Source organism: Tursiops truncatus, chromosome 3, assembly GCF_011762595.2.
Source record: "Tursiops truncatus isolate mTurTru1 chromosome 3, mTurTru1.mat.Y, whole genome shotgun sequence".
NCBI lineage: Eukaryota > Metazoa > Chordata > Mammalia > Artiodactyla > Delphinidae > Tursiops > Tursiops truncatus.
In genome coordinates this window covers 165,397,808-165,417,733 of record NC_047036.1, presented here as the reverse complement: position 1 = coordinate 165,417,733, position 19,926 = coordinate 165,397,808, and the positions used below count along the sequence as shown (strand labels likewise).

The 19,926-nt window shown below is 53.2% G+C and overlaps 2 protein-coding genes across 2 annotated transcripts in view; one reads left to right on the top strand and one right to left on the bottom strand.

The window, feature by feature from the left end:
- Nucleotides 1-13,948: 13,948 nt before the first annotated feature.
- CCL25 (C-C motif chemokine ligand 25) lies at nt 13,949-17,102 on the top strand. Its single transcript, XM_033855174.2, has 4 exons — nt 13,949-14,171; nt 15,772-15,889; nt 15,965-16,101; nt 16,436-17,102. The coding sequence occupies exons 1-4, from the start codon at nt 14,099-14,101 to the stop codon at nt 16,567-16,569; spliced, it is 462 nt and encodes a 153-aa protein (XP_033711065.1). The 5' UTR covers nt 13,949-14,098; the 3' UTR covers nt 16,570-17,102.
- Nucleotides 17,103-18,892: 1,790 nt separating this feature from the next.
- FBN3 (fibrillin 3) overlaps nt 18,893-19,926 on the bottom strand; it is a 59,691-nt gene continuing 58,657 nt past the window's right edge. The window contains exon 63 of the mRNA XM_033855111.2: nt 18,893-19,877. Coding sequence (XP_033711002.1) covers nt 19,545-19,877 — 333 coding nt within the window. The 3' untranslated portion in view covers nt 18,893-19,544. The remainder of the gene's footprint in view (nt 19,878-19,926) is intronic.

Sequence of the window (19,926 nt, the reverse complement as noted above, 5' to 3'; positions counted from 1 at the left end):
GGCCATGGCAGTGAAAGCCCAGAGTCCAAACCACTAGGCTACCGGGGAACTCCTTTCAATGAGTAAAAGGTTGGCAGTGATCTAGACGCACAGTGACGCAGCTGGCTTGGGGAATCGCGCGTCCTCTAGAAATGATGGGCAGGAGCCCCGCAACCATGTGGAGTAAGAGTGCCTCTCAGGCGTGGGCTGAGCACTATGGGGACGCAGTTTAATCCTCACCATAAACCTGTGAGTTGGGTACTGTTGGATGGGCAGGAGGAAGGACTGAGCAGGACGCAGATAACTCGGGGGTGGGCGTGGGAGCTGGGGAGAGGGGAGGGGCCGGGGGGATGGTTTTCCTGGACCACTCTGGGGAAGGAGAACCCAGCTGTGGTGGAGGCTCGTGGTTTCGTGGTAGCATCTGTGGGGTGTTATTTCCACTCCTCCACCCAGCCAGGGCCCAGCGGCTTAAGATGCTCGAGGGTGAAGGGAAGCGGGCATCCTCAGTGGTGCAGTTAAAGTGATGGCTTCAGGTTCACACGGGAGGAGGAGGAAACCAAGGCCATGGAGAAAGGGTCCATCTTCATCTTTGTCCCCCCCCCCCCACATCCCTAGGCACCCAATGGGCTGCCACCTTGCTCAGGTGCATCCTGGGTGTGTGAGTTCACTAGGGCTGCCAAAAGAAAGCACAGGCTGGGGGCTTAAACAACAGAAACACATTTCCTCACAGTTCTGGAGGCGAGAAGTCCAGGGTCGAGGTTGGTTTCATTCAGAAGTATTTCTCCTTGGCTTGCAGACAGCCATCTTCTTCCTGTGTCCTCACGTGGTCTTCCCTCTGTGCATCTGTCTGTGTCCTAATTTCCCCATTTTATAAGGACACACATATGACTGCATATTGGATTAGGGTCCACCCTGTACTCATTTTTAACTCTAAGACCTCTTTAAAGACCCTAAATGCAGGGACTTCCCTGGTGGCACCGTGGTTAAGAATCTGCCTGCCAATGCAGGGGACACAGGTTCGAGCCCTGGTCCGGGAAGATCCCACATGCCGCGGAGCAACTAAGCCCATGAGCCACAACTACTGAGCCTGTGCTCTAGAGCCCACGAGCTACAACTGCTGAAGCCTGTGCGCCTAGAGCCTGTGCCAAGAGAAGCCACCGCAATGAGAAGCCCGTGCACAGCAACAAAGACCCAGCACAGCCAAAAATAATAAATAAATAAATAAATACATTTATTAAAAAAAAAAACCCTAAATGCAAAGACAGTCATATTCTGACGTCCTGGGGGCTAAGCCTTCAACATATGAATTTGGGGGAGGGGGACACAATCCAGCTCATAACACTGGGGGAGCATGTAATTCTGCCACAGCCCACTGGGTGTGGGCGGGGGAGCTCAGGTGGCCCTCATCACACACAGGCACTGCCCAGTCTTCCATAGGCCAAGGGGATTCTGGGGTTTGGGTACCGCATTCTCTGGTGGATGGAGCAGCCCTGGGGCTCCAGTGGGTGGACGGGGAGCCATACCTTAGGGGCTCTGACACAGCCAGGGGCCACGTGGAAATGCCCAGAGGCTGGCCACAGCAGGGGCAGGAGCCAGTGGTGGTGGGAGAGGTGGGCCGTCACCCCAGACCAGCCCTCCCCTCCAGGAGCAGCGGTTTTCCTGGGCTCACCCCAGGGAAGTCCCACTGAATACATGCTCGCCTCCCCCTTTTACCGGGGCCATTGCGCAGTTGCACCGGGGCTTCCTCTACCCAGATCACCGCAGCCCGCCTTCCTCCCACCCCGCCCCTTCCTCCCACCCCCTCGTCTCTCCCCCCAGAAATGCAGCCCCTCTGTTCCCACGCCATCTTGGGAGATGGGGCGCCGGCACAGGGTTTGGCTCTCGGTTAAGCGGTCAGCAGAGTGAGAGCCCTGCCCTCCCCAGCCTCTGCGGGCTCTTTGAGGGAACTGCTGGCCTTATCACCCCCAGCGGCCAGCACGGAGCCTGGCACCCAGTAGGTGTCAAAGGTCTGCTGACCTAATGAACCAGAAGCCAACTTGCTCTCAAGGGCCAACGGCAGTAAGGCACTAGCCCGGTTTCACCATGTCGCGGCAGAACCCACCCCGCTCCGTCCCCCCCACCCCAACAGGGGTCCCCTCCTCAGTGGGTGAGATGGACATCCACTCCTGCCCAGACCCCAGGAAGACCCGTCGGAACTCAAGGGGCCCGTATTTGAGGGACGTCACCGACCTGAGCCCTGCAGGGTGGCGGCAACAAGGAGCTGGAGGGGGGAATCCCCCGCACCAACTCACCCCTCTTCCTGTCACGAGCCCTGTCACCTGCTGTCTAGTGTCCCGTGGGTGAACTAGATTGTTCCCCGTCCAATGACAGATGCATCGACCTTAGCACACCGTCTGACTCCCTTCCCTTCCCGGTGCTGCAGGGACCCAGAGGTCAGAGTGGGTCAGGCCTGGGGTGGGGCTGCGGAGCGGGGCGCAGGGAGAAAGCACTACTACTCAGCTCTGTCTCCCTCCCAGGGCCCCACATTCCAGAGGTAGGAGCCTTCAGCCCACACACAGGCTTCCGTTCTGGGGTGGGCCAAAGGTCAGGAGGAAGTAGAAACAGCTTTTCCCCAGAAAGGTGGGGTAGGGGTAGATGGGCCACAGGTTGCTGAACAGAAACCCTCCATGCGGAGAGAAGGGGAGAAGCCCCTCTGGGTTTGGAGAGACAGGGCCAGAAAGTGGCCGCAGTAGGGCTTCCTGCTGTTAGGGCCAGAGGATTCTTCCTAGTGGAGACAGAACCCCGTGCATTGCAGGATGTGTAGCAGCATCTCTGGCCCCCCACCTCCCCACCCCAACTGTGACAGCCAAATATCTCTCCGGACTTGGGCAGCTGTCCCCTCGACCAGGTTCCTGTGCTGATGTTAAGGGCCCTCAGGTCACAGCCAGGTCAGGTATTCAGGGAGCCTGCTGTTTTATGTGCCCTAGTCCCTCTACCTGGAACTCTCTGCCCCCCATCCCCCTCCCTACTTGCCATCTTCCAGAACTGAGTCTACATATCACTTGCCCCCAGGAGTGTTCCCCGTCCCCCTTAGGAGGTTGACCCCCATGGGTGCTGTGGTAGGCCAAATAATGCCCTTCCCGCAAGTTGTCTCTGTGTCCTGACCCCCAGAACCTGGGAATATGTGACCTTATACAGCAAAAGGGACTTTGCAGGTGTGATTAAGTTAATCACACCTGGAGATGGGAGATGATCCTGGATTATCCAGCGGCCCCAGCGTCAATCATGGTGGTCCTTATGACAGGGAGGCAGGAGGGTCTGGGTCTGAGAAGGAGATGTGATAACAGAAGCAGAGGTCAGAGAGAGATTTGAAGATGCTCTACTGCTGGCTTTCAAGATGGAGGAAGGGGCCAGGAGCCAGGGGATGCAGGCGGTTGCTGGAAACTGGAAAAGGCAAGGAAGCCCATTCTCCCCTAGAGCCTCCAGAAGGAACGAGCCCTGCCGACACCTTGATTTTAGGACTTCTGCCCTCCGTGACTGTAAGAGAATACCAGGAATCAGGGCTTGGGTGGACCAGACAGACCTTCTCAGGCTTAGAACACTGAGATGGAGAAACAGACAAAATGATCACTTTTTCTGCCCAAATTAAAAAAAAAAAGTTATGCACGTAAAGACCGAAAAGCCCTAATCCTTGCTTCACGTAGTTGACTTTGAAAGGCTTCCCACATTCTCCAACACGTCCTGGACCAATTGTTTTCCCCTCATCCCTAGGAGAAAACATCTCATTTTTATAGCCATACATCTTTTTTTTTTTTTTTTTGCGTTATGCAGGCCTCTCACTGTTGTGGCCTCTCCCGCTGCGGAGCGCAGGCTCAGCGGCCATGGCTCACAGGCCCAGCCGCTCCGCAGCATGTGGGATCTTCCCGGACCGGGGCACGAACCCGTGTCCCCTGCATCGGCAGGCGGACTCTCAACCACTGCGCCACCAGGGAAGCCCCTAGCCATACATCTTGAGTTGGCAGAAGTTCACAGCCAAACAGACATATAGTCTACGAGGCACCTCAAGCTCTTTCATCAGCTAAAATACCAAAGCAGGGTTTGTGCAGCCTCAGCCCTCCCAAAAAAGGACCAGGGACAGAACCTTGGGAAAATGCTCTTGTCACAGAGATGACGGACACAAAATGGGTTGTAGATAAAATTCATTGGTACAGGACCTGGCAGTGGATATAGAATTCATCAGCACAGGACTTGACATGCAGCAGGCAGATTTACAGTTGTGGTTGCAGTATTCACTATTAACAGCTGAGGGATCAGGGCCAAACAGCGTGGCATTTAACACACACATACACACTCAGCAACACGGCACGTGAGACAGAAGTGAAACTTGGGTCGCCCGATTTCTCACTAGAGCAGTTGTTCTCAGCAGGGGGCAGGGGAGACAGGGACTTTTGTCTAGGGGCATTTTGGGTTGTCACAGCCAGGAAACAATGCTTAGCGGCATCTAGTGGGTGGTGGCCAGGGATGCTGTTCAATATCCTATAATGCACAGGACGGCCCTCGACAACACAACACAAAACAACACAAAAGTATCCAGACCCACAGGTCAGTAGCACTGGTGGCTCTAGGCTTCCATTTTCCTGGCTATTGAGGGTCCCCTGCAAGTCCATATGAATTTTAGGATCCGCTTTTCCATTCTTGTGAAAAACAAAAATGGTCATTGATATTCCATAGGGATTGCATTGAATCTCCTTCTATTCCTAGTTTGTTGAATTTTTTTTAACATAAAAGGGTGTTAGATTTTGTCAAATACTTTTTCTACAACAATTGAGGGGATCATTTTTCCTTCATCTTATTAATGTGGTGTATTAATTGATGGATTTTCATTTATTGAACCACCCTTGCATTCCTGTGATAAATCTACTTAGTCAAGTGTATAATCCTTTTAATATTCTCCTGAATTTGGTTTGCTAGTATTTTGTTGAGGATTTTTGCATCTATGTTCATTAGGATTATTGGTCTGTAGTTTTCTTGTGATGACTTTGTCTGGCTTTCGTATTAGGGTAATGCTGACCTCAGAGAATGAATGAGTTAGGAAATGTTCCCTCCTCTTTTTCCTGGGAAGAGTTTGAGAAGGATTGGTGTTAATTCTTCTTTAAATGTTTGGTAGAATGAACCAGTGAAGCCATCTGGTCCTGGATTTTTCTTTGTTGGGAGGTTTTTGACTACTGACTCAATCTTCTTACTTGTTATAGGTCTTTTCAGATTTTCTATTTCTTCTTGAGTCAGTTTTGGTAGTTTGTTTTTAGCGGTTTGCCAGTTTCACTGAGGCTGTCTAATGTGTTGGTGTACCGTTGTTCATAGTATTCTCTTGTAATCCTTTTTTATTTATTTCTAAAGCTCAGTAATGTCCCCACTTTTGTTTCTGACTTTGTTTTTTTTTTCTCTCTTCTGGGTCCCTGTTTTGCATCATGTTAGCATTCCTCACATGCTATGGCAACCCCTTTGTTAGAAAAACAAAAATGAAAAATCTCCACGACAGTAGGCACCAGTCTGTCTTGTCACCGCTCTAACTACCCAACCTGGCACATAGTAGACCTCGGTAAATATTTCCTGAGTTACTTCTTGCTAAGGTAGGGCATGAGAAGGATTGGGAAAGAGGCTTCCCCACAGCCCTCATGGGAGGACAGCCTGGTGACTGTTGAGTCTTCTTGTGCCTGAGCTGATGCCCCTCCAGTGCATCTTCCACGTGACCTTGGCAGAGCTGTGACACAGGCCTGACCACAACCCTCCCTCTGGCTAAATCCCTCAGCAGCTCCCCAGCGCCCTCTGGATGAAGATGGCCCTTCTTAGCTCAGCACGTGAGGCCCTGAATAGCCTATCGCCTCCCACCTCATCTTCCACTATCCTCCCCCCCACCCTCGCACCTCCAGTCCCCAGCCATCCTGAACGCGGTAGGTCTCTCTGGTGTCCTGCTCCATCTGGCCGCTAACACCTGCTTGTCTTTAGGTCTCCATTCAAGTTATTCCCCCCGGAGACCTGATAGGGTGCCCTCTGAACCCCTACAGCCTGCCTGTGAATGTTTTTCTAGAATGCTGACCATGTAGCCTTCCAGCATCCCACGAACATCTCCCCCACTAGCTGTGAGCCCCGTGTGGGGAGTGATGCATCTGTTACCTGCCCTCTGTCTCCAACTCTCTGCATATCACTTGACACCTGTTTTATTTATTTTTATTTTACTTATTTTAGTTTTTGGCTGTGCCGCACCGCATGTGGGATCTTAGTTCCCAATCAGGGATCGAACCCACGCCCCCTGCATTGGAAGCACAGAGTCTTAACCACTGGACCACCAGGGAAGTCCCCCTTGACACCTGTTTTAAACTGTAGCTTTTATAATTATTCAGGTATGGTGAGGCCAACAGATCAGGAGACGATTGCCACTAAAAAGGCACCTTGTTACTCACAGAGCCCAGAAGGAGGGGGCACACACTGTGCCATGCAGGGCCACATGGGGAGGCACCAGGGCCAGTCAGGAGGCAGAGGGAGCGAGGGGGAAATGTGGGCAAGAGGCTTTATTGTGATTTCTGTGGGAAGGATTGAGTGAGGCAGGGTAAGCAGGCTTAGGACTGGCTAGTTTGAATAATTCCAGCAGGCTCTGGGGTACAGAGACTGTCCCTAGTTGTCTGGCACCTGGCCCTGGGGTGATCGGGGCTGGAGGATAGACGCCTGATGGACGAGGGGGTTAGAGTATGGGCTCTGGATTGTCTGGTTTGCATATGAAAGGTGCCCTTATAAGGAAGTCATTTACTATCTTTGGGAACCTGCTAGCCCTGGGAGGGATAGTACTTCCACCATCAGTAAGGCCCTGGCTGTCAAATCATCAGAATAAAAAACACATGCTGGGAGCACAGAGGATTCTTAAAGCAGTGAAATACTCTATATGACACAATAATGGTGGGTCCATGTCATTATACATTTGTCCAAACCCGTAGAATATACAACAGCAGGAGTGAACCGGAATGCAAACTATGAGCTTTGGATGATAATGATGTGTCAGTTCATTAATAGTAACAAACATACCTCTGAGATGCGGCATGTCGATAATGGGGAAGGCAATGCATGTGTGGGAGCAGGGGGTATATGGTAAATCTCTGCACCTTCCCTTCAATTTTGCTGGGAAAATTAAACTGCTTTAAACAAAAATGTCTTAATAAAAAATAAAAGGAATTGAAGCTAGAGGTAGAACATATAGTAAGTTCAAGCACTGTAGTAACCACTCTACTCAATCCCAGCTCTACAACTTACTCGTTCTGTGCTGTTTCCTTATCTGTTAAGAGTGATAAGAGTACCTTGCTCATAAGAACGTTGAGGTTTAAATGAATTAATGTTTCATTTATAGTAGAATCCAACATATGCAAGCCTTACATGCACTGGCTATTTCTCCCAAAATATAACTGTTAGATGGTGTCTCACTTTGGTTACAGAAATAAATGTCTTGGGGGAGAAAGATGATACTTATAACGTAAACTCTAAGCACATCAACACAAAAATAGGTTACTTTTTCCTGTTACAGATCAATTTACATTATATTAAGTTCTAGTAACAAGTTTCCTGCCATCTTTTGTAAAGAGAGAAAGAGGAGACAAATTGTATGAGGGGAAGCTTACATTCTACACCACTCTACTGGTAGAAGAGACAGGCTTAGGCTCTTATGGGAAGACCACAGAACCATTAGCAAAACATTCACGTGTTCACGTATCATAGACAGTGACTTAAGTTTGTATCAACTAGTGTTTTTCCTGAACCAAGGTAACTAAAATTTAAAATGTAGAACTTTAATGTACCCAACTGTACAAACTGCCAGAAACTATAAACTACTTTTCATTTTTAACATTTTGAAATCCTCATTCTCCTACAAACACAAAATGAAGCCAACAAGGAGAACCAATTCTTTTTTTTCTTTTTTTTTTTTAAAGATTTAATTTTTTATTTATTTTTGGCTGCGTTGGGTCTTCGTTGCTGCACACAGGCTTTCTCTAGTCGTGGTGAGCAGGGGCTACTCTTCATTGCGGTGCGTGGGCTTCTCATTGCAGTGGCTTCTCTTGTTGCGGAGCACGGGCTCTAGGCACACAGCTTCAGTAGTTGTGGCTCACGGGCTTAGTTGCTCTGCGGCATGTGGGAACTTCCGGACCAGGGCTTGAACCTGTGTCCCCTGCCCTGGCAGGTGAATTCTTAACCACTGCGCCACCAGGGAAATCCCGGAGAACCAATTCTTCATCACTTAAGTTTGTGAAACAGATCAAATGCTTTGTGGGCATAACCAAAGGTAAAACCTTCAGTAGCTTACATTTTGTTCATGACGAGGCCGGTGTATAAACACTACCTAAAAACATAGTAAATTTTTCCAAGAGTAACAATAACTATTAAACTAAAAAGAGTTAACAAGCATTCAACAGTTCTCAAACAGATACTCATCAAAATGAGGGAAGTCTAATGTGTCATCTGCTAAAGAATTCAACGCTGAAGTAGAAAAAAAACTCATCAAAAATACCAGTCTTCATAACAGCACCACTTCTATAGTGATTTGAATTAGTAGCTGAGTTACTAAGGTTTGAGGGTGGCAGTCTTGGGGGAGAATACTTTGCTAAGGACTCAGTACTGCATAAAAATGATTTGTCAAATTTACTCCCAAACCTCCCCCTCCCTTTTTTTCTGATTGCAAAAGTAACACATGTTTATTGTAAGGAAACCTGGGAGAATACAGGAAAACACCAAGAAAATTTCGGAGCACTCATCTTAACCCTTAGTGGTAATAACTACTGCGAACATTTTCATATTTTTATGCATTTAGACTTTAAGAAATAAATATGAGATTCTGTTGTACCTATTTGTTAATGATCTGTGTTAATGTTTAATGAGCATTTTTCCATCTTAGTTTTTGACAACTTTTAGATAGCTATATAATGTTACATTGTGTGTATTACCACTGTTTCACCAATTTATATTTTGAGGTAATTTGTATTGTTTTGGTATTGTTAATTATCCTTATTGATAAAAATATTCACAGAAAAATAAATAAAAGGAAAAAGAAACAATGTAAGCTTTCGAATTGACTCTAACCTGTGGCTGGAGATGCATTCTCCAACAAGAGAGACACCAGCCACGTGGGGCTATTTAGCCCTTGAAACGTACTGGAAATGTACAGTAAGCCACGTTTTGAAGACTTAAAAGGGAAAATATCTCATAAATCATTTTGATTTGATTATATGTTAAAATGATGTTATCTTGGATAGGGTTAAATAAAATACATCATTGAAAACAAACCAAAAAAGACACACTTAATACAGCACCCAAGCAGTATATGTGGAATGGAGTCAGACCTGGACCTGGAATCTGACCCCCCGCTTACTTAGGTAAATTAACCTCTCTGGACTTCAGCTGATTGCTTTTTTTCCGTGTCAGGTGGCGATAGATATGAATCCCATAGGGTTTGCTGTCACCTCAAGTCACTCTCTTCAGAGGAGCCCAACCCATCCCCGGCATCTCCCTGTCATGCCTTGCTTCGCTATTTGCTACCTGTGTTCTGCACTGCTTACCCTGGTACCCAGCCCCGTACCTGGCATACAGCAGGCACGCGCTACATGTCTGTTGAATGAATGAGATAACAAATGGCCTCAAACAGGTATCTGGTGAGGATCAGTGACATCACTGTCAACTTCCATGCCTGGGACACATCTCCTTGCTCCCTGCAGTCACCCCAGGACTTAGCACGTGGCTGGTATGTAAGAGGTGCCCAGAAAACCTGTGTGGAGGGTGTGAGTGGAGCTCAGTAGCTTCAAAGAGGGACTCACAACCCTATGGGACCCTCTCCTCAGGGCTCACCACCCTTGCCCCTGCCCCGGCCCCAGCTGGCTCAGCCCCCACGTGTCCATAGGAGGAGAAGAAGCACAAGGACCGAGGCCAAGGCCACGAACAGTGCTGGTTCCAGGTCCCCTGGAACACAGAGGCAGCTGGTCAATCTGGGGAGGGAAGCCCCTCAAGGCCGGCCTTTCAGGAGGCAGCTGGGCCATCCACATCGGGAACACAGTGAAATGGGCCCCACAGGGCCAGTCTAGAAACCAAGTCCCTGAAAGTCAGGCCAGAGGCTTGCAAGGCATCCTTAAACAAACAAACAAACAAACAAAAAACACCAATTTTCCCTCCTTCCTCCAGTTGCCTGGTAACCACTCTGCATCAGGACCAGAGTGAAAGGCAGCTGGGTACGTCCAGGCCTGGCAGACAGGGCACCCAGGGTCTGATATGCTCCCCATAAGATGCACAACTATGTAGAGTTGTTGGGGGGTGGGTTTCCAGCTGCTTCTCTCAGAGGCCACCCGAGCTGGGCCCTGCAGGCACCATAGGTTCAGGAGGGTGGTAGGCAGCACTGGGGTGGGGGGGGGGTTTGATGCAAAAGCAACTGCAGGAGGACCCCTACTTCAGATGGTGGTGCTTCCTCAGCATCCTTTCTGATGAGCTCTGCTCAATGGCCTTCCCCCATTAGGGGACTGTCCCCCTTTCCTTCACAATATTTAAGAAATAAAAGTCGGATTTTCCTGGCCAAGAATAAAAAGTTAGAAGGGGGAATGACTTGGCCTCTCTATTTTATTTCATTTTGGATGTGCCGCACGGCATGTGGGATCTTAGTTCCCTGACCAGGGATCGAACCCGCACCCCCTGAATTGGAAGTGTGGAGTCTTAACCACTGGACCGCCAGGGAAGTCCGACTTGGCCTCTCTGACCCTCGGTCTCCTTCTCTGTAAAAGTGGGTCAACCGTTGAGCACCTGGGAAGTTCCTCCAGCAGAGAAATGAGAGGGAGCCGGTATTCAGTCCGCCCCAGAGGAGCTCACTCCAAAGGCAGTAGTTGGAATTTCCCCTCACCAAGCCCACTGGTTGCCCCAGTCTGCAGTACAGCCATCTGTGTGCACCCACTAGAGGCACCCTGAGCTGAGCTGTGCCCTTGCCCACCCCTCCCCCACCCCGGGGGCACTGCAGCCTGCCCTGCAGTCCTTAGGGTGTGGTCAGCCCCTGCGTCTGGCTCAGCTGCAGGCTGGAGGCCACGCACAACGGCCCCATTCTCTGAGCTGCTGACCGAGAGGAAGCTTCTGTCCTCTGTGCCCGGTTCACACGTGCGGAGAACAGAGTCCCCTTGCTGGAAGCAGTTTACCCTTAATGCCTCCAGCAGCTGTAGGAATGGAGGCTTCCCCTCTCGCAATTTAGCCCTGACCGTGGAGCAACTGCGGTCCTCCGAACTCTGGGTTTCAACCCAGAGCCATTAGTCCCTAAGCATCCCGTCCTCTGCCGGGACACCTGGGTTCTGAGCCGGGTCCAAGAGCGCACAATCCCTGTCTGCCCCGCGCGCGTGCTGGTTCCTCTCACCCCTTCCTCCCCGTTAAGGCTGCCGGTGGGACAAATTGTGAGGTGCAGGGAGGTGGGCTCGCTCACGGGGGACCTCAGCCAAGGTTTCGTAACGCCACGTCTTGGCCGCTGACCGCTGGCGGGGCAGGCAGGGGCAGTGGGCCGCAGCGGGGAGGCTGGCCCCAGCCCGCCACGCCGCGTCCCCACGCCCTCAGCCACGCGGAGCCGCGTCCTGGCCCAGCCTTACCCACCCCGGGAGCAGCCACTGCCACCGGCACAGGACCGCGAGGCGGGCCGCCGAGTCTCGACGGCTGTGGAGGGGCGGGGCGGGGCCCGTAAGCCCTGCCCTGGCCTAAGCCCCACAGAGAAAGCCCCGCCCCGGCGCCCAGTGCCTTTCATCAGGCCCCGCCCCCTGTGCTAAGCCCCACCCATCCGGCCAGACCCAGGGAGTGGGTGGCGTGCCCCACCCCCTGCCAGGGCCTCCTGGTGGAGCGCGAGAGATGAGAAAGCGGTACAGAGTGTCATAAATACTCAGGGTGGTCCATAGCTAAGGATGCAGACAATAAAAAAGTTAAAAGCAATCAGCTGCGAGCTCTCTGCAGAACCCCCTTCCCCTTCCCCGACGCTCCCCACCCCACCACCCCGATCCCCACACCCCTGTTCCGGGTGGGCCGCGCTAACCCAGGAGAAAAAGAAACTACTTCTAGTTGGGTTTTGCTTTGCTTCCTGCCTGCGTGGTTACCTGGGGCTCCCTCTTTTCTTCCAAAACCAGAGCATTGCTTTATTGTGGTCGTTAATAACAGTTCTATTGAGATTATTCTCAATGTAATACTGGGGAAAATTCATGTTCCATACGTTGCATGATAAAAGAAATTTTTACATATTGAGATATAGGGAAGCCATTCTGGCTTATACATAAGTTAACTTGAATTTGATGCTACCTAAAATAGCCTGTTTGTGGCCTATCAAACATGCACTGCCGTCTGCTTCAATTATTAAAGAAAAGGGCACATTGACCAGAAGTAAAGAATGTCCATGTTAAAAATAAAGATTAAAGCCCCTCCTCCTGGGATGCCAGGGCTGGTCCTCCTTCGATGTAAGACTCCCTTCCAGGTGCCAAGGTCATACTGACTTGTTGTGTACATGCTGGTCTGTTTTTCTGAAACCTTGAAGAAATATCTCCCTGACTTGTTTCATATTCTTTCTTCTGACAAGATATAAAACTGCCCTGAAAACCCTGCTTCTCTGGAGCAGTTTCTCAGAGTAATCTGGGAAGCGGGCTTCTGGGCTAGTCCTCAGTTTGGCTCAAATAAAACTTTCTATTCTTTTCTTTTTTAAAAAATTAATTAATTAATTTGGGTTTTTTTGGCTGCATTGGGTCTTCGTTGCCGCGTGCGGGCTTTCTCTAGTTGTGGCGAGCGGGGGCTACTCTTCATTGTGGTGCACGGGCTTCTCATTGCGGTGGCTTCTCTTGTTGAGGAGCACGGGCTCTAGGGCGCGCGGGCCTCAGTAGTTTTGGCGCACGGGCTTAGTTGCTCCGTGGCATGTGGCATGTGGGATTGAACCCATGTCCCCTGCATTGGCAGGTGGACTCTTAACCACTGTGCCACCAGGGAAGTCCCCAAACTCCTTTCTAATCTTAATATTGATTATCTTCGCCAACATCACCCATTGAAAGTGTACAATTCTGTGGTGTTTACTATATTCACAGAGTCCCTTGACCATCACCACCATCTAATTTCAGAGCAAAAAGAAACCCATACCTTCCCTTTCGCCCTCACCGCCCCCCATTCTCCCCTCCTCCCAGCCCATGGCAATAACTGATTTTACTTTCTATTTCTATGGGTTTGCCTGTTCTCAAAAACAAGGCTTTTCTGTGACACGATAAGTCATCCCATTGTGTGGAAGGAGAGAAAAATGCGGTGAAATCAGGGCCCCGTGGGAACAGGCGGCTTGGGAGTGGGGAGCAGAGGTGGAGGCTTGCCCCCTGCTCTAGGCTGCCTGGGTCCTGCCCCTGGGAAGCCAGTATCCACCTAGAGGTGCAGCAAGAGAGGGGCCAGGACAAGGAGGAGAAAGGACCCTCCAGGGAGAAAGCCGGGGTGCTGGCTGAGGGGCCTGGGATAGGGGGCACGTGAGCCTTCAAGGGGGCTCGTTGAGGTCAAGGCTGTGACTGTCCACCTGCATCCGTCCACCTCTCATCACTGAAGGAGCCAAATCCCTGTCCGTCCGTTCCCCCCCCCCGCCCCGTCCGAGTACTTAGTTGAAGGTGTCATTTGTTTTCTGCCCAGCTCTTTGATTTGGGTCCTTTTGCCCCTCGCGCCCAACTTCCAACAGGTGCATCCTGACATTGGAGAGAGGAGCTAGAAAGACATGGGGAGAACAGAGGAGGGCAGGGCGGGAGGGAGAAGCTGGGAGGTGGAGTGGGAGAGGAGGTGGGGAGGGAGCGGCAGGGCGGGGCTCCATCTATAAAGGGTGAAGCCTGCTGGCGTGGCAGGCAGGTCCACTCCAGCAGATACCGGCTCCAGGGACCCCACTGGCTTTGGTGAGTCCTCCCCCCAAGACCAGCAGCAGGTCCCTCCAGCACACTTGTCCCCATCCTATGCCACCTGCCTCCCTTGCAGAGGGCCCTGGCTCGAGACGGGGGTGCTCCCAGTGCCTGCCACTGTCCATGTTGGGTCCTCATCAACCACCTACCCGCCCTTCCTAGTTAACCCTCAAGGCGCCGGAGGAGGAAGACCAGCCTGCACTATGAATCCATGGCTCCTGGTCTGCCTGGTGGCCTGCTTCGTGGGTGCCTGGGCTCCCACTGTCCACGCTCAAGGTACTATCTCAGACAATACCTACCCTCCCCCCTGGAGTCCCCCTCTCCCCATCCTTCTTGTGCCTCCCCTGCCATGTGCCTGTCTCCTCCCCCAGAAGCCTCCCCCATCCCTTCACCACTGAATTCACTCTCGGGTGGACAGCTCCCCCCAGCAGGCATGCACAAACTCCCAGCATTTGTGCAGCTCCTTGGGGGTGCATGGTCCTCAGCCCCTCCTTTCAGAGCCCCTGGGTGCCTCCTCCACAGTCCATGACCCAAGGCCTCCCTCTGGACTCCAGCCAGCCCAGGGACTGCGGGCAGCGGGGCCGCTTACCCCCAGGGACACACTGCAGTGACCTGAACCTGCAGAGCCAGGGGTAGGGGTTGAGATCAGAACCTGGGAGACCAACAACCATGTGTCCCCATCTCAGCTTCCCCTACTCCGGCTACCTGTGCGGTCCGGCTGAGAGTAGCTGCTCAGCGTTTATGAGCCCCAGTTTCCTCATCTGCAAAGTGGGGCTCCAAACTCCTGTTGCAGAGATGGGACGTGAGGATCCAATGGGCTGATTCCCGCAAAACTCTTGGCCCAGTGCCTGGCAGCAGCACTGATAACCATTACTGTTATCAATGGGGAATTCCTCTCCTCCTCTCCCTAGCTTAGGCATTTGGTGATATTAGTGACCAAAGGTTATTCTGACTGCCCCCAGTGTCCCCCAGCTCTGCCGCTGCGTTCTGCATCCCGCTGGGCCGGAGGAGGCAGCTGAGCCCCAGCAGCTGGCCAAGCAGGGCCCCTGCCCAGGTGGAAGCCCCATGGCCCCACCCACCTGCCCCTCATTAGCTCTGAGAGGCCCTAGCCCTGACCCCAGCAGACCTTACCCTTTGCCCAGGAGGTGACTGGGCTTCGTTCCTATTGTCCTGCTATTAAAAGTCCATTTCAGGCGCCAGGCCCAGCCTGGGCCCATTGATCCTGGGGCCAGCGGGGCCCTTAGTCCCGGGGAACTGCCTGCCTGGCACTGCAACACAGGGTCCATCTGACTCCACTGACCCTTGCTCTCAGGGTCAAGGTGGGGGATGGAGGGAGCCTCCAAGCCCTTCCCACGGCCCTCCCAGAACTGAGATGTGGCCCCTGGAGGCACGGGTGGGCAGAGGGACGGATCCCAGAGGACCCTGAAGGCCCAGCACCGTCTCCACATTAATTCATCCTCTGCTCATTCCACCTGCTCATTCTTCCAGAACCTTCTGGCACCACCACCTCCTCCTCGTCCAACCATGCCCCCCTCCCCTTCTCAGGGCGCTGCACCCCCTCCTTGCCCTCCGCCCCAGAGCAGGAATGGAAATGGCCTTGGTCCCCCATTTATTTCGTGGTCCTGGGCCCTACCCAGCAGGGGCCTGCGGGGCCCTCTCCAACTCCCGCTTCCTGTCCCCTTATCAAGGACCAAAGGTGAGCCGAACGGCCTCCTTACCGTCTGGGCTGTCCCCGGGCCTCCACAGGGCATGGGAGGGTTGTGGTGTGCGCGCGGGCTCGCGGGTGCCCAAGGCTGTGGGCGTTCCTGAAGAGCGCATGCGCAGCCGCACACGCACGTGTAGAGATGCGAGCCTCTGGGCGGCTGTATGGTAGCAGGTGCTTTTGAGGACTGCTGCCTGGCTTACCACGGCCCTGCAAGACGGTCCATGCTCCGGTACGCCCAGAGTTACCATCGCCAGGACGTGAGCGGGAGCTGCAACCTGCCTGCGGTGATGTGAGTGGGACCATGGGGGAGGGGGTGGGGACTCTCACGCAACTTCGCTCCCCGCTTACACCCCCATCCCTGCAGATTCTTCTTCCCCCAGAAAAACAAGATGGTGTGTGGGAAGCCAAGGGCCAGGTGGGTGCAGATTGGGATGAAGATCCTGGATGCTCGGAAGAAGACCCATTTAAAGCCCCACCACGGCACCCGGAGAAACTTCCAGGGTGGGTGAGACCCCAGCCCAGCATCTAAGGGGCCGACCCTCCCTGCTGCGGGCCCCTGAGCTTCTCAACCCCCAAAGGAGGGGATGGCAGGCCAGCATCTGACAGCTGCCTGCACCCCAAGAAGAGTCAGTGGCTTGTGAGTGGGAGGCTTGAGTGAACATGCAGCTCTTTTAGTCAAGACACTTTCAATTGCTAGAGATGGAAAATTCAAGCAAACGGGAAACTCATTGGCTCAAATAACCACCCAGTGGCCGGCATCCGGCTGGGCTGGATCCACGTAATCCAAAGGTATTGGTGGAGCTCTTATCTATTTCTCTTGCCTTCTCTCTGACAGCCCCTCATCCTGGGGTGAGGAAGTTGAGCTCTGGAAACTCCACACTACCATTGTCGAAGTTTAGCGGTCCCACCAGAAACAGCAACAGGAAAACCTCCCTCCTGAGAACAGCTAATCCAGGTCAGGACTCTTGAGCCTGTGACCATTCCTCCCCTCATCACTGCTGAGGAATGAGGGCTCCTGATCAGCCCGGACTGGGTCAGGGGACTCACCTCCAGGACCACAGAGGGCTGGCTCTGTGGTCAGCCCCACAGATTCGCATGGGGGGTCCTAGGGGGCTGTTCATTATTACCCTGCTCCGTCCAGCCCAGGGGGCTTCGGCAAGTGCTGAAATGAAACGCCAAGTGCGTGGACTGAAAACTTCAGGGCCCCTGACTCCACTCCAGCGCCCCCTCCCCTGCCGATCCGCCCCGTCCCTCCTGCAGGACCATGAGCCCGCACTTCTCTAGGATCAGCCAGCACGAGATGGGCTGGACCTCTGTCTGCCACAGTTATCACCCTGCAGCCTCAGCTGCCCCAGCCCCTCTGTGCTTCAGGGCAAATCTCAGACCCCGCACCTGAGGCTGCATCAGTTCCCTCCCTGTCACCCCTGCTACCTCCTGCTCCTCAGATAGCTGGAACAAGGGAGCTCTGTTATTTCAAGCCCCGTGCCTACTCCAGGCACCAGAGTCACACCTGCCTGGGCAACGATTCTTGGAAAGAACCATCACTATAGTTGCCCACCAGTAGGGACACACCTGCCTGTGTCCCTCTGGGTCTTTGCAAAGCTTCAGTTCTTTCCCAGGATGTGCTTCTCTGTAACTTTTAAATAAACCATTGGTGGGATGTCATTCCTGTCTCTGTCACCTTTCATTGTGGGGTGCGAGTCCCCAGCCTGTGTTGAAACCCACGTGATCCCCTCCCACCCCAGGATCTGTGCTCTCAGCCTGGGGTGCTGAGCACTGGGGCCTGGGGCCAGGGTGCAGACTCAAAGGAACTTCCAGGCCCCACTACACTGTATGGGTACCCAGAGCAGATGCCATAAACTCTCTGAGCCTCGGTTTCCCCGCTGTGAAACAGGGGTGATAACACTGCCTGCCTCATACAAGTCTGTGGGGACTAAATACACTGCCGTTTGTGACATACAGCACACGCACAAGCTACATGTTAACACAGTGAGTATCCCATCCACTGAGCTCAGCCATCAAATTCAATAGATCCAGTCCAACCTGGAGCCAGGACACTGGCATGGCTGCCCAACTTTGAATCTGGATCTTCTACCTGTAATCTGGTGTCACCTCGGCCAAGTCATTTAACCTCTCTGAGCCTCGGTTTTCCTATCTGTAAAATGGGGATGAGAATAACAGTATCTATTCCATGGGGTCATAGTGATGATGTAGTAAGGAAGAACTTTTTTTTTTTTTTTTTTTTTTTGCGGTACGCGGGCCTCTCACTGTTGTGGCCTCTCCCGTTGCGGAGCACAGGCTCCGGACGCGCAGGCTCAGCGGCCATGGCTCACGGGCCCAGCCACTCCGCGGCATGTGGGATCCTCCCAGACCGCGGCACGAACCTGTGTCCCCTGCATCGGCAGGCGGACTCTCAACCACTGCGCCACCAGGGAAGCCCAGGAAGAGCTTTTATATTCTATTATAAGTTAATCACTAAAGGGATGTTGCCTATAAGCTTAAATTATACATAATGGCCCATCTTGGGCCAGGAACCCTGCTTCCCAGGTAATGAGTGCTGAGCTAAAATACCTTTGTTTAGCTCACAGGAAACATCCAGGCCAGGCCCACCTGTGAATGTCTGCAGGAAGAAATGAACACATCCCCTCCAGAAGCTGACCAGAACAAGGAAATTGGTTTGACTTTACTCCCTCCCCTTTTAGTATAAAAGAAGCCTGAATTCTAACTCAGGCAAGATGGTTCTTTGGGGCACGAGTCCACCACCTTCTCGGTTTGCTGGCTTTCCGAATAAAGTCGCTACTCCTTGTCCCAACAACTCGTCTCTCGATTTACTGGCCTGTCGTGTGGCGAGTAGTATGAGCTTGGACTCAGTCACAAGGACTGAATGGGTCAGTAATTGTACAATGCTTAGAATGGTGCCTGGTACATAGTATGGGGTCAGGAATCATGAGCCATTATTATCAGTAATGGTGAACCCACAAGGGATCCAATGGTTGCCACTTGCAGCCTGGCTTTGTGCCAAACTCCCAGGTCTGAAGTTGGTAGAACCTACCTGCACCCTGGGATGGTGTCCCCCACCCCCAGGTGCAGGATGGTCTTCACCCACCTCTCCCGTACACACATCCTCTTCAGAACCCTAGGCAGAAGTGCATCCTTTCCAAAGCTGCTGCCCTCCTGGGGCCTCCTGCTACCCCGCCACGTGAGCCTTGCCCGGCCCTGCCAAGGGCAGCGTCTCCTTACTGCCAGAACCTGCCAAGGGACAGACTTAACCCAAAATAACTTTATTGTTGTCTCTGCTCCCGATAGAAAAGCACCCTCAGAACCCTAGCCCAGCTCCCCGTGGGAGTGAACATGGCTGCATGTCAGCAACACTGGCTGGGGCCCCGTGGGCCCTTCTGCTGGGAGGGACGAGCCCTAGGCCCACCCTAGCCACCCGTTCCCATGTCCCGCCAACCCCCAGGGCTGAGCCCCCGTGCAGTGCAGAAGTTTAAGCCTGAGACTGACCAGATACAGTGAAACCCAGGGCCCTCCTTGACCCTGGCTGTTGAAGTGGAGGGGGCACGCCACAGCAGCTGCCTGCTGTCTCCAGGAAACACCAAATGGTGGGGTCCCTTGGATAGAGGCTGGGCTCGCTTGAGGTCACAGGATAGCATTTCGCTCTTCCTGAGTTTTGGGGTTCCACCTGGTCGGCCACTGCCACCGGGGATTGATCCCTCCCAGCTCTAGTATTTCCCGCCTCTGGAGAGGAGGACCGCATAGGGACCCTGGGGCCCATCGACGCCAGGGCTTGTCAAGGGTCTCCCGGGGTGGGGCAGGGGTGTAGCAAACAGAGTGACATCCTGTGGAAGGAGGCGGGGGGGTGGGGGTGGTGTCCAGGTGGTGAGTCTGGGAAGCGGGCTGCAGGAGGGGCCTGGGGCCAGGTGTGAGGCGTGGGTGCCTCTGGACTACAGCAGCTGCAGCTGCACCTTTAGCCGCAAGGCCTGGCCTGCCGGCCACCCCTCAGGCTGGGTGCCCCAGGCCCCAGCCACGCTCACCACCTCCAGCTGGTAGGTTCCTGGCCCCGGCCTCCGACGCCCCAGCTGCAGGGAGCTGAGGCCGCGGAGGTGATGCATGCGGAAGAAACCTTGCTCGTTGCCACGGGCAATGATGTAGCGGACGCGGCCCCCCAGACCCTCCAGCGCCGGCCGCAGCTCTAGGATGTGCTCGGCCCGGCTCAGGCGGGAGAGGTTCAGGCCCAAGGTCAGCGGAGCCTCCGAATCAAGGCTGGCCAGGCTCGCCTGGGGAGAAAGACCAGGTGGATGATGGCAGGGGCTGGGAGAAATCAGA

What these genes read in the sequence shown, in the direction of transcription:
- CCL25 (XM_033855174.2), top strand. Translation starts at nt 14,099, where the DNA reads ATGAATCCATGGCTCCTGGTCTGCCTGGTGGCCTGCTTCGTGGGTGCC. An exon ending in TGCAACCTGCCTGCGGTGAT is followed by an intron (nt 15,890 to 15,964) that starts GTGAGTGGGACC and finishes CCATCCCTGCAG; the next exon opens with ATTCTTCTTCCCCCAGAAAA. An exon ending in CACCCGGAGAAACTTCCAGG is followed by an intron (nt 16,102 to 16,435) that starts GTGGGTGAGACC and finishes TCTCTCTGACAG; the next exon opens with CCCCTCATCCTGGGGTGAGG.